This window comes from Lacerta agilis, chromosome 1 (assembly GCF_009819535.1).
Source record: "Lacerta agilis isolate rLacAgi1 chromosome 1, rLacAgi1.pri, whole genome shotgun sequence".
In the NCBI taxonomy this organism is placed as follows: Eukaryota; Metazoa; Chordata; class Lepidosauria; order Squamata; family Lacertidae; genus Lacerta; species Lacerta agilis.
The window spans coordinates 132,256,294-132,269,391 of NC_046312.1; the positions used below are offsets into that span (position 1 = coordinate 132,256,294).

Consider the following 13,098-nt stretch of genomic DNA (forward strand, 5'->3'; position numbering starts at 1 on the left):
CGCGGACTGTCTTGCCAGAGTGGTGCATGCTCTAGTTATCTCCCGCTTGGACAACTGCAATGTGCTCCATGTGGTACCATTGAAGGTGACCCGGAAACTACAATAATCCAGAATGCGGCAGCTAGACTGGTGATTGGGAGTGGCCGCCAAAACCATATAACACCCATCCTGAACGACCTACATTGGCTCCCAGTACGTTTCCAGGCACAATTCAAAGTGTTGATGCTGACATTTAAAGCCCTAAATGGCCTTGGCTCAGTATACCTGAAGGAGCGTCTCCACCCCACCATTCAGCCCAGACACTGAGGTCCAGTGCTGAGGGCCTTCTGGCAGGTCCCTCATTGCGAGAAGCGAGGTTACAGGGAAACAGGCAGAGGGCCTTCTCGGTAGTGGCGCCCGCCCTGTGGAACGCCCTCCCATCAGATGTCAAAGAAATAAACAACTACCAGACTTTTAGAAGAAATCTGAAGGCAGCCCTCTTTAGGGAAGCTTTTAATATTTGATTAATTATTGTATTTTAATATTTTGTTGGAAGCCACCCAGAGTGGCTGGGGATACCCAGCCAGATGGGCGGGTTATGTATAAATAAATAAATATCAGGTTTGAAAGCAGTGTGTCAAGTGGAGGGTTGCTGTTCAATGTACAAAAACCCAAAGCTCACTAAGGCGCACAGAACTAGTTGCATGAGTTTTGGATCCTGGCCAGCGCTTATACAAACCCACTGATAGGGCATTGGAGCGGCTTAGAAGGAGAGTAGTTTCACAGGTTGACTGAAAACAGAAAGCAGGAGCCAAAATCCTGTTCTTATACAGAGCAATTATTCTGTAAAAGAGGAGACATTTCAGTTCTGCAATTTAATTTTATCCCAGTGTTATTCTAAAAAAAAAAAAGAGGATTCACTGTATACCATTATAGCTTAAGCAGTTCATATTGTGTTATACTAACATATGAATGCCCACTGAGAGTCAAACTATCTCATCAGCATAACTTGAGCAGTCAATGTGTAAGTGGCTACAAAAGTGGCAGAATCCAATTGAAAAATATTTATAAATGTAAATAGTACCCTGTGTATTTGCCTATAGCCTTTGTTTTACCTGATGATTGGCCCATCAGATTTTGAGCTTCTTCGGAGGAATGTAAGGGCAGCTTTTCTCCTGAAGAGCAAAGAAGAAACAGATTTAATGTTTTTTGCCTTCAAGGAGATAAGCAATGTCACTTCATCTAGGAAGCTCAAAATATGATGAACAAAATGGCAGAACACGCATTTTGTGATTGCCCAAATGAAATGAAGATATATTAAATAGATACACGTAACACATGGAATGTAGTATCTACCAATTGAGTGTTCCGTTGAAATGATTTTACTTTACTTAATAATTTACTAAGATTTGTGAGGCACAATAGCACCTACTAAGTTTCTGTCAGAAGCCCTTACAGTCTTCGCCATGCTTCAAATAAAGGGCTTATCCACTAGAGTAGCGGTTCCCTCTCAGTATTTCTCATGAAAGCATGAGCTTCACCTGCTAAACATTAATTAACAATGAATTCATGTCTTTGAATACATGAATGAAACAGTGACCAAACAGTGACCGAAACCATGACAGAGAACTAGGAGGGATTTGCATCCTCTCAGCTGACACTTCCGATGCCCCCATAAACAACGTGCTGTTGGCCACATGGATGTCTTGCAGCAGACAAAAGGAGCAGGTGACTTGCAGACGCATAGGCTGTCTATTTCTCAGCAAGGTAAAGAGCAAAGTAGATAAAAATGCCCATGAATGGATTGAACTCATACCCACAATGAAGAAAAACTGGATTATTATTCTAGTGCTTTAACATCTCAAACTGATACTTGCAACTTTGGTTACAGGTCCTATTTTTTTTAAAACCATTAAAAAATTGAACTTAGAAAGAAAGAGAAACTGCATAGGTAAGAAGAGAAGGAAATCTGTAAAGGGTATTTGGGTACGTACCAGGGAAAGCGGGGGTGGTCTGTCCAAGGGGAGTAAAGGGGGTTTGCTGCATAGCCAACTGGTGGAGCTTGGTCAACTGCTGAGGGGTAGGAGGGACATTAGAACTAAGAAGGTTATTGTTATAGAATACAAGTCACACCAAAAACTAAGAACAAAATTATAATTAAAAGGAAAAAAAACCAGGAAGCCATGTGGAAACATGGCAAACACAGCTTTAACAGAAGGACTTGGCCTGGGTAAATACAGTAATGCCCAAATCTGTGGCAGTTGTGCTCGATCAGGGTCTGAAATACAGCAGCCTAGTTTTGGTGTTTCTATCCCTAAAGCTAAAACAACTAAATAAAATTCTGCCTTGCATCTTCTGGAACAAAACTGAGGAACATCTGGACCACCAAGAGTGCACACATAAAGCACTTTCAGCAGCAAGTTGGGCACCTAACTGTGCTCCTGAACTGGAGCTGGGAATCGGTGCCCAAGGCAGGAAACGTTCTAGGGACCAAAGCAGTAGTGCGGGTTTCAGAAGTATGTGGGCCAGGTGAAAAGTCCAATGTGTGTGGGTTTGGCCAAAATAGGTATGTATTTCAGACCCCGTTCATCCCTTGTTGTGCTCAGAGGCTTCTAAGAGCCCCTTAACAAAGAGCTCGTAAAGAGGAGTGCACCTGGAATACATTTTGTGCGGCATCTCTGCTATTACCCAAGAAGGAAAATAATGGCAAAGCATGTCCACTTTCAAAATTTTGCTGTGCAGGCTCAGGGAGTAATAGGATTCCTCAGGGGTAGGCAATGTGGTGCAGTCCAGGTGTTGTTGGATTCCCAGCTCCAATCAGCCCCAGCCATCACGGCCAATGCTCAGGGAAGACAGGAACTGCAGTCCAGCAACATCTGGAGGGCAGCCCATTGGCACCCCTGCTTTAGATGGCATAGGAACAACCAATCAGCCATAGGAACATACTACCAAGCCAGTCAGGCCAGCCCCCTGAAATGCAAGGCATGGGAAGCTTATAATTTCAATTCTGGGCAAAAATGACTGGAAAACTCTTGCTCCTGCAGCATATTGGAGGGAAGGGGTGCAGGGAAGTCTGACATTGGTTTGGTAATAGTCAGGGTGAAGCATTGAAGGCAGAACACCTGGGAGGCTATTCAAGAAGACAGGTAGGAAGGTAAAGGGGAGTTTGGAAAATAGAGCTTTCAATCCATTGTCAGAGTTGGCAAGCGAAACACCAGAAGAAAATGGCATGCAAGTTATCTCCACTTTTAAAGAAGCTCACAGATAGAAATCAGAACCTAAAGTTACTAATAATACTTTTCAAATGAAACTCAAAGCAAATATCACCCTCAAAAGTCTGGCATGTATTGAAATTTACCCTTAAGAAATGCATCTTTCAGAGCAAATTATCTATGTTCCTAAGGTCAGAGGCAGCATGATTCCCACACAGTTATACTGAAAGGAGGCAATGAACCATTTTTCCTGTTGTCCCATCCTTGTCCACTTTGCATGGCTTCTGCTCATAACAGTTTGATTTCTTGTCCATTTCCACTGCCTTTCTTCATTTAGGCTTATCCTACACCGCATGCAGCCACACTAATTCTGGCAGTAAGAGCAGTAGTAGATTTAATAAAAAGGTCCGTGTGAATATATGAAAAGGGAAATTATAGAGATTTCAAAGCTATAGAAAGTGTTTCCTTTGAAAGTCCTCTTTCTGTCTCCTAGGAGGGACACAGCATTTCCTGATCAGTGTAATTTCTTCGTCTTGCTCAACCCACTGGGTGGCATATTCATCTACATTTTCTAGTCACTTCACCAGATGTGGCTTTTATTCAGTGCAGTGGAAATAATTTTGAAAGAAAATAGGGTTATTCTTTTCATTTGTAAATCCAAAATACCTTTTAACATAACGGGTTCAATCCAGAATTAAATATGGTGAAAACTGAACTTCCCTTCACAGCCCCTTGAAAATGTTCCGCTGAGAGGAATGGAGCAGCTATAGCATAAGGCCTGAGGAGGAAGATGGACTCTCCTCCAAAATTGCGGGGGGGGGGGGGAGGCTCCTTCCGCAAGAAGAACAGTTATAAGAGAGATTTTTTTTAAGCACCAGATTCAACTAAACTCCTTTAATCAGCTGGTAATTCAAATGCAAAACAATTTTGAAAGAAGGGTTGGTATATAAAATCTCAGTGCGCCATCTCATGATATTGATGCTTCTGTGATAAGTAATTGATATAACACACTAGGCTATTTTAGAACCTTGGGGCTATAAAGTAAACCTTCACTGGGGAAAAAATGGTTAAGTTGAACACTGTTAATGGAAGATTATGAAATCAATGTATGCAATGCTCACAAAACAGAAAAGGGTAATAATTCATAGAACCTTTTGGCAAATGTGTTTTCTAACATAAATTTATAATCCCCCCCACAATGCATTGATATTTATTTAACTACACCATAGACAGATTAATAAAAACTGCTCAAGAATCTAAAGATTCCAGGAGGATGAATGAAAATGGCAAGGCTCTGGGTGTGACCCTCGGGTTCCCTGGGGGTCATAGCAATGTGCAGGGAGAATCTTTATTTATGGCTGGCCTGGCCTACAAAGTTCAGCAGAACAAAGAATTACATAGCAGGAAAAAGCATTGGGATTTTCCTCAATAGTTAATTGAAATTGTCCTGCATGAGAACCTTGCCCTTTTCCAGTCAAATACAATCATGTAAATATATGCACATGTACAGTATTCAGATAAATGACTGCCAGGGAAGCAATCTGCAGAAAGAGAAGTTCTATATTAAGGAATTAGGTGAGTCTAATTTTCTCTGCACTGCAAGCCTATGGCAACCTAAATTAGTAATTTTGTTTTGTGCACTGAGTGCACAAGTTGTCATTTGTCAGTTGCATAAGATAGAGATGTTTCCCCTGCAAGTAATGTTTGTCTTGTAGAGGTATCTGACTTTCAAACTGCAATATTTTATTTCCAGGAAAATGTGATACTTTCCAAAGCCCTGATCATTTTTTTAAAAATAGAACAAATGTCACAAGTACCTTTTGGCTAATGCCTGTGACACCCCTTGCCATCGTCCCTATGCTCTTGCCATTTCTGACTCTTAGATGTTATGAGCTGCCTTCTTATGCATATCTATTACAGGACCACTAAAGAAGTCTTTTTTTAAAAAAATGTAGCAGAATTTTCACCTTCACATAATGCCCTACCATTTCAACCACTTGAATTAATTATGAAATACTTTATTGTCACTTGTACAACTCTTATACAGTGGGATTACATGAGCATCCCCACTCAGCTCTCTTAGTCTTAATTCTCCTCATTGACTGACGCACAACCACCTAACCCAAAAGTCAGTTGCCCTGTGGTTATCTTTTCATTTTCTGGTTGCTGTGCAAATCTATTATTATGAAGTTCCCCTTTGGTTAGTAGCTTAACTGGAATATTTTATGTTGTAGCAGGAAGAGGACTTGTACATTTCCTGTCTGAGGATGAGAGGGTGGCTTCCCACCACAATTATCCCCACTGTCTTGTCTAACAGACACTCCAGGTCCTCTCAACAAGGTCCTCTTCACAACAAGTCAGTAGACCCAACTATAGCCACATAGGATATGTAGGGTACAAGCCTCCTTCTTTCTAAACTAAAGAGTTAACTTTTCATCATCTGAAAAGTGTTTCTAATTTTTGGTGTTTTCTGTACCATTTCTGATTAGAGATGTATTTGGTGAGGTGAAGATTCCTGTTCACAATATTCATGCCCCTGCTATACACTGGGCACGGTGGAAGGTTCCTTATCTTCTGTTCCTTTCCAAAAAATTCCTGTCACTTGGCTTACCTGACAGAAGACATGGCACTGTGCCACTGTGAGCCATAGAGCCCAGCTGAATGCAAAAAGAAACCTGTCCAAAATAACTTCCTCCTGCTGCTGCTGCTGCCGCCACTGCAAACACATATCCTTAGACCAATGCAAAACGTCAGAGGCTGAGTTCTCTCTAGGCCTGAGTCTGGGTGTATGCTGAGTCTATGCTGTTTCTGGGATGTAAGGCTGTGGAGACATTTCACCATTTTGCACCATTCAACACTTTGGGTTGGTGACTAAACTTCTCAGATTTTTGTCTTCCCTTCCATGAAAACTCTCTTTGGGTTCATTTAATGTTGAATGAAACTCTATAGTTTGTTCCTATTGATAGATGAATTGTGCAATGAGCTAAGGGTGTGAGACTGGAAAGGGTGGAGGCCATGGCTACTTTCAACAATATTCATAATAATAATATTGGGTTGGATTGACTGTTGCAAGCAAATTTCCCCACCTTATATGTGGGTGGAGAAGTAGGAGAGGTTTTCCACTGTTTCGTCTCTCCTCTGCCTGAAATTCTCCATCACTGGGAGTAAGGCCCCCAAAAGGATTTTTTTAAAAAAATCTCAGAATATTATATTGTCTGTTTAGATGTTTTGGCTCAGACCTGGCTATATCACTTCAGATAACAGGTTCAGGCTCACATATCTCCATACGAAAAGATGCCTTCTCATTTCCAGAAGAAGGCAAAGCTGGAATGCTTCTTCATGTTATGCTAAACACAAGGGTTGTTTAAGAAGAAGTAAGACTGAGCTCCCTCCTGTAGGCTGGAATGGTGCCGTCCCAATACAACTTTATCCTCTCCGCCGATCTCTAACCTCACCAAAGAAACATTTCCAAATAACATTAGAAGATTATGTCTAGGTGTGGCTTATATTTCTTTTCAGAGATGATGATGCATAAGAAAGAAACCAAACCTTTGCTAAGTATATAAGTACATCTGTTCACTTTCCTCCACGGACAGGGTGCTAGAACATGAATAACAATGACCAACTTTAAACATTATTTCTTTCCCCTAGAGGTTTGGGAGGAGGGGTTTCAGCATCGTCAGGTATTCAGACATCTTTTCCATTATGACTGAGGATATCTACAATGACAGATTGTAGAATCACTCAGGAAGTGAAGTCTGAGAGAAGCACATAATGTTTAACAATTCTGGGTATATTCTCTATATTATCAAATAAGCAAATGTATAACTTAGAATGGTGCATCTGTTTACGGGAAATTTATGAGGAAGGAGAAGCAGAGGGAAAGGTTTTCGATGGCCAACATTTGAGGCACAAAATGCATATTTGTGTGTGTGTGTGTTTGTGTGTTGTACACACACACACTTACACACGCACAATGTAGCAAAGGGATAGCACAGAATAATTTCAATAATTTAACAACAGGCCAAGTCCTCAGCAGAAGTATAGTTGAGTGCTAATAGGTTAATACCAATACCATACACGGCCATTTACTTTGAGAAAAGTTGTATTAATATTAATTTCTAATATTAATATTTGTTGCATTTGGCAGTAGCATGCAGATGACACAAGAAAGCAAACTTCTTATACAAACAATGAAGGTAAAACTCACATCTGGGTGTGGAATAGCGTATTGTCCCTGAATTGTATAGGCCTGCAAGAGAGAAACAACACACAGTGTAAGAATTTGCCAGTAGTGTCTAATGACTACGTACACCACAGTTGGAGGAGCTAATTGGTTTTATAATTTTCTCTCATCCCTATGGTAATACACCAAGTATCTTAAGCCCATCTGTTCTTCTAGACAGATTTAGACATTCATATCAAATACACTGTCATATATAGAGTGACAAAATGTATGTACCTAATGAAACATTTAATAAAACTGAGAGCAAATTGCCCACTGTAAGGGCTCTTGAGCCTTCATTATCAAAGAATGTCATGAAATTTAAAACTTCCACTAGCGTTCAATATGGAATGTCAAATTCAGCCTTCCTTATAAATGCAGAACTAGCATTCTGCATGGTATAATATCTGTGGAACTGGTTTACTCAGACCAAATGTGTACCAGGGAGCGGGACACATATGGACAAAGATTAATCTGTGGTTAAGGAGACTGAACAATTAATTCAGAGTTTGACACACATTCTGATACACAAAGGCCACTTCTGTCAGTTTTGAACGATCTGAAACAACACAGATGTGCAAGAAGATTGAGAGCTACTACAGAATGTCTCAAATGAGGAAATGTGAATTCAGCCAGCACATGGTGAGTTTTAATCTTCTCATTTGTCTGTGGCATCTCAACATGTTCCAGTGACCATTGCATAATAAGAAAAATCACTTGGTGACATCTTTACTATCTCTCTCTTTTTCGTCTCTAATCCACCCTAACCCCATATCTGCTGCTGAATTAAGCCTAAAACATCCTGCCTCAAAAGCTGCTGTTTGGTGTGACAATTACATTGCACAGATTCAGTGCATATTTCATCTCTTTATTCTTAGAGGTTTATCCAATATTACTGCCTCAAGCCACCAATGATAAGACACAGCAGATCATAAGAGGAACTGCTTCTGTGAATTGTTCAAGTATTTATTCTGGGTAAAGGTAAAGGGACCCCTGACCATTAGGTCCAGTCACGGATGACTCTGGGGATGCGGCACTCATCTCGCTTTACTGGCTGAGGGAGCTGGCGAACCAGAGCAGCGCACAGAAACGGCGTTTACCTTCCTGCCAGGGCAGTACCTATTTATCTACTTGCACTTTGACGTGCTTTCGAACTGCTAGGTGGGCAGGAGCTGGGACTGAGCAACGGGAACTCACCCCATCATTGCGGGGATTCGAACCCCCGACCTTCTGATCGGCAAGCCCTAGGCTCTGTGGTTAAACCCACAGCGCCACCCGCGTCCCTTTATTCTGGGTAGAAATGACTACTACTACTACTACTACTAATAATAATAATAAGTAGTAGTAGTAGTGTATACTACTCTATCCCCATAGGTCCTTCAGAGTGTCTTTTGCAGGTGGTCTATGCCCTTATTTTTTCCAGGGTTCACATGTAGAAAGCATACACACATTCAGGTGTACATGCAGAGGCTTATGTGCAAATGATACCTTGAATGCAAGAAGTATTGGGGCAGAACCAATGGCTGTGACCTCAATCATCCTCCTCCACATTCATTCCTACCCAAAATAAAAGATTCGCATTGCTAAGATCACTTCAGAATGGATCAAGAGGAGCACAAGTTCTGAGCAGTGACCTGTGCCTAGTGCTGTCTAACAGAACTTCTGACCCACCAAGCTGGAGAAGCCCCCAAGCTTTGTAGTGTGGCCTTTCAGTTGCACAATGATTATCCCCTGGTTTGGCAATATTAGGGTTACTTCATTCCTTGCAGGCTGCCATACATTCTTGTGGACAACATAGCTTGGCCACATAGTTTGCAAGTAGTTTACAACAACAGCTCTAATATTTCTTGTGCATTTCTGTTACACGCTGTGTTTACTGCATGAATGGAATTTTTGAAGTTGGGCTACAACCCCCTTGTTGTATTAATGGCCCACTTCAAGTCATATAAAAGCACTTTGTCCTTGTTAGTTGTTAGAGGCAGAAGCAACCCCCCCCCAATCTTACCCTATGTACCCCTCCCCATGTCCAAAATTTTCCAGTAGCTCCTCTCAAAAGTCATGATCTTAGATCTCAAATATTCACCTTCTGAAGCTTGCTCAAACATGAATGCTGCTAGGAGAACACACCAAAATGTGCCACATCAAAGCAAAGCACCCAGTCTAAAATTTACATTAATTTGTCACAGCTACTCCACAAGAATTACGTAAGACCATAGCCTAGTATTGGACATGTCAGCTGCTAAGGAGTCTGTAATGCTATACAGTTCCTTAGCCTGTGCACAGATGATGCAAAATCCCAGTCTCACATCCTGGAGAAGAACAATTCCTCTTCCACGTAGTTGGTTTATAAATATGCAATATTAGCCCATTTTCTACACTCATGTCTTTTACACGATCCTAAACTAAACACAAATGCACAGCTGTAATTTTTATGAGTGGGCCAGGCTGTTGGTTCAGAAGTGTATATTAATCTCTTAATCTGAGGGCTGTCTCCAACAAAGTCATCCTATTAGGACTAGGGCTAATGTTGGCGTCCCTCACTCTTCTCTCCCCATGTGTTCCCCCAAATCTGCTTTAGAGGGTTGAGGGCACACAGGGAGAGGAAGTCCTAGAATCATAGAATCATAGAGTTGGAAGAGACCACAAGGGCCATCCAGTCCAACCCCCTGCCAAGCAGGAAACACCATCAAAGCATTCCTGACAGATGGCTGTCAAGCCTCTGCTTAAAGACCTCCAAAGAAGGAGACTCCACCACACTCCTTGGCAGCAAATTCCACTGCCGAGCAGCTCTCACTGTCAGGAAGTTCTTCCTAATGTTTAGGTGGAATCTTCTTTCTTGTAGTTTGAATCCATTGCCCCCTGTCCGCTTCTCTGGAGCAGCAGGCAGAAGTGCCTGAGCTAATGGAATAATTTCACTGGATACAACCTTAAGAGTCTGCCTTGTTTTATATCAAGAATTTCTAAATAAGGTTTTGCAGTTGCCCTAAAATAAACCCTTTTCTGTTTCTTGAATATAATGGAAATGAACAACACACTGTATAAATAACTACAAATAAAGATGCCTTTCTGCCAAAGGAGCTTATTGTTTAGGAAGGCATTTCTTATAAGTTAAAGTGATTTAAAGACAATTCCAATCTAAATGGGATAAAAATGGACAACCACTTGCAAAGGGAGAGTAATAACCTTTGAAAAAAGGAACTGGATTTCAGAAGTAAAATTTTGAGAATGAGGACATCCTCAAATTAGAGTCAAAAATGGAGGCTGAAAAGAACTGAGCAGTGCTTGAGACTTGGGTTGGAAACGCTGTCAGATATTGACTTTCAAATCAACTGGTTTCCTCCCTTTTTAGTTTAAACGTTTCCCCTCATTTTAACACACCCTTAAATGTACACATTCCCAAATATTTGTTAGTGATACTGGCAAAGTTTGCCTAAGCCTGACTTGGAAATCAAGTCTCTTAGAAGCTTGACTGAAAGGAGAGGCCAGCTTTTACCACTGTAGCTCCAATGTTGGTTGTTCTGCGGTTCAGATCAAAGTATGATATACTAAAAAACATCAATCCCCTATATGCACCCAAATGCATATGCCATTTTTGTGTATATAAGGAAACACAGAATGCCTTTTAAAATGGGTTGCTGTTCAGTTTGGATGACACCCAAAAAGTAATTTGCGAGATCTGAGAATTTAGCAATAAGGTATTTCCTCAGAAGACACGGGGAAAGGGTTGAAAAAGGCACCTACCTTTCTGTGTTAGGAGCTAATGTTCTCATGTGCCAAACACTCTATTCACTGACAGCTGAATTGGATTTCGTTTTTGCCAGGCTTTTATTTTGCCAGATGTTGAATTGTGATGTGAGCTATGAGTGTCTGTCAGCGGAGGAGGGAAGCAATTCCCAGCAATTTCTAGTCTCCTCATAGCACCATGCAACACCCACCTACACCCCATTAGGAGAATTAGGAGATGGGGCTGCAATCACCTCCTTTTTCTTTGCTGGGTGGATGCCAACACCCATTTGCTTCCATCCTATATTTTGGTGCATTGTTTTTATTATATTTTGTACTGAATTGTATTGTTAACTGTCTTGGTAGCCCTGACAAAGAAGCAGGCTGCTATTGCTTGGACCTCCCTAGCCTTCACAACAGATCAACAGATGAGGATCCCAAACACTTTATTTCTTAGTATGATTTGGCAGCGTTCCTTCTGTCTTACTCTCCCTTTTGAGAAGCATAAGCTGGACCCAAAGCTCTTCCATTAGGTTACTATTTTAGAGAAAAGGCATCATGGATCAAATATTGGGTAAAGAGTGATAAACAAGTGTTAGGGGCCATTAATGGCATTTTTATCCCCCCCCCCCAAAAAACCAGCACGAATGCACAGAACAGAGGCAACATTTGTGGTGAGGCACAATATCTAGGTAGATAAAATCTGCAGAGATTTATTTAGTTGGTGAGGTATGAGAACTGAAAATGCTGTCTATTAACTCAAATGGGAGGAGCAACATGAACTTTCCAGTTTTACTACTTGGCAACTTGCAAGAATATGATTATAAAACATTTAATCATTTCTAATCTTGCTGTGAATTTATGTGTTTGCATTATGTGGTTCCATACTTTGCTTACAATTAATAGCACTGGTTATGATTTTGGTGGACTCTTATCCATTAAATACTGTAAGCATATGCTTATGATTTTTATTGCATCTGCTAAAATATCAACTATGATATGAATATGCACTGGTTCTTTTATAGAGCTAAACTGCATGGTATGTTGAAATTCTGTATCTGGAATTTCACACATAATTTCCTTCTTCAAAAAGTAGCCCAGAGGTGGTGGTGTGATTTGGACTTGGTTCATGGCACAGGGAAGTGCCTTAATCCTTTGCTAATCGCCCAACTTAAATCCCACCTCTCAAAGTGCAAGGAAAAACAACCTGGCACATTTCTTTGTGAGCTGAATCTCTCAAATCAGTCTCCCTTGTGAAAGCTTTTTTTGCAGAAGGAAGTCCAGTGTAATGTGTTATTTGGTTCCGTTAATTTACAGCCTGAGTTTAATGTCAGATTTGGAGACTCAAACACATGATTAGTTTATTTTAATCTACTGAATTGCTTTTTCATTGTGAGTACCATTTTTGGACTCTGGCACAATGAGAAAAAAATATTTCAATGAGATACTAATGTAAAATGGTTCTGGAGAAAAATGAGTAATATTACTGAAATTAGAGACAAATCAAGAGACAAAAATTCCAAAAAGACCCCTGTGCACTTGGAATGTCTTTTGAATCTTATCAAATTTGAATTTATATAGAGTTCTGTTGAGATATGCTTTATGTTTCATCTCATTTCTCTTATTTTTAAATCTGCTTTTTGAACTCTTTAATGTGTTTCGGTGTAATCTTTGTGATTTTGTGAGCACTGAAATTCTCAAAATAAGCATGTGCTCAAAAATTGCAGGACAAAATGAACAAGTATGCAAGTCAAAGCCAACATCTCATTGGTAACTTGGAAGCACACCCTGCAAAGCACATTAAAATGCGTCCTTATTGAGGATCTTGTCCTCCAGTGTTTGTTCTCCTGTTCATGTCAGCAAAAACATGCCTTCCCATGCACCTAACATGCTTGTCTCAAGCCACTAGACACTCACATTGGAATATGGTGTTAATGAACAAAATCAAATGTGATGCCC

At 40.7% G+C, this 13,098-nt stretch overlaps 1 protein-coding gene across 19 annotated transcripts in view; it reads right to left on the reverse strand.

The window, feature by feature from the left end:
* PCBP3 (poly(rC) binding protein 3) overlaps positions 1–13,098 on the reverse strand; it is a 39,211-nt gene that overhangs the window by 15,462 nt on the left and 10,651 nt on the right. For 7 of the 19 annotated variants that reach the window (XM_033172201.1, XM_033172139.1, XM_033172080.1 and 4 more), the window contains 3 exons: positions 7,402–7,443; positions 1,974–2,052; positions 1,095–1,154 (listed from right to left, as the gene is read on the reverse strand). In XM_033172201.1, the coding sequence (XP_033028092.1) occupies positions 1,095–1,154; positions 1,974–2,052; positions 7,402–7,443 (181 nt within the window). The remainder of the gene's footprint in view (positions 1–1,094; positions 1,155–1,973; positions 2,053–7,401; positions 7,444–13,098) is intronic. The other 12 variants (XM_033172209.1, XM_033172150.1, XM_033172088.1 and 9 more) reach the window with 3 other exon arrangements.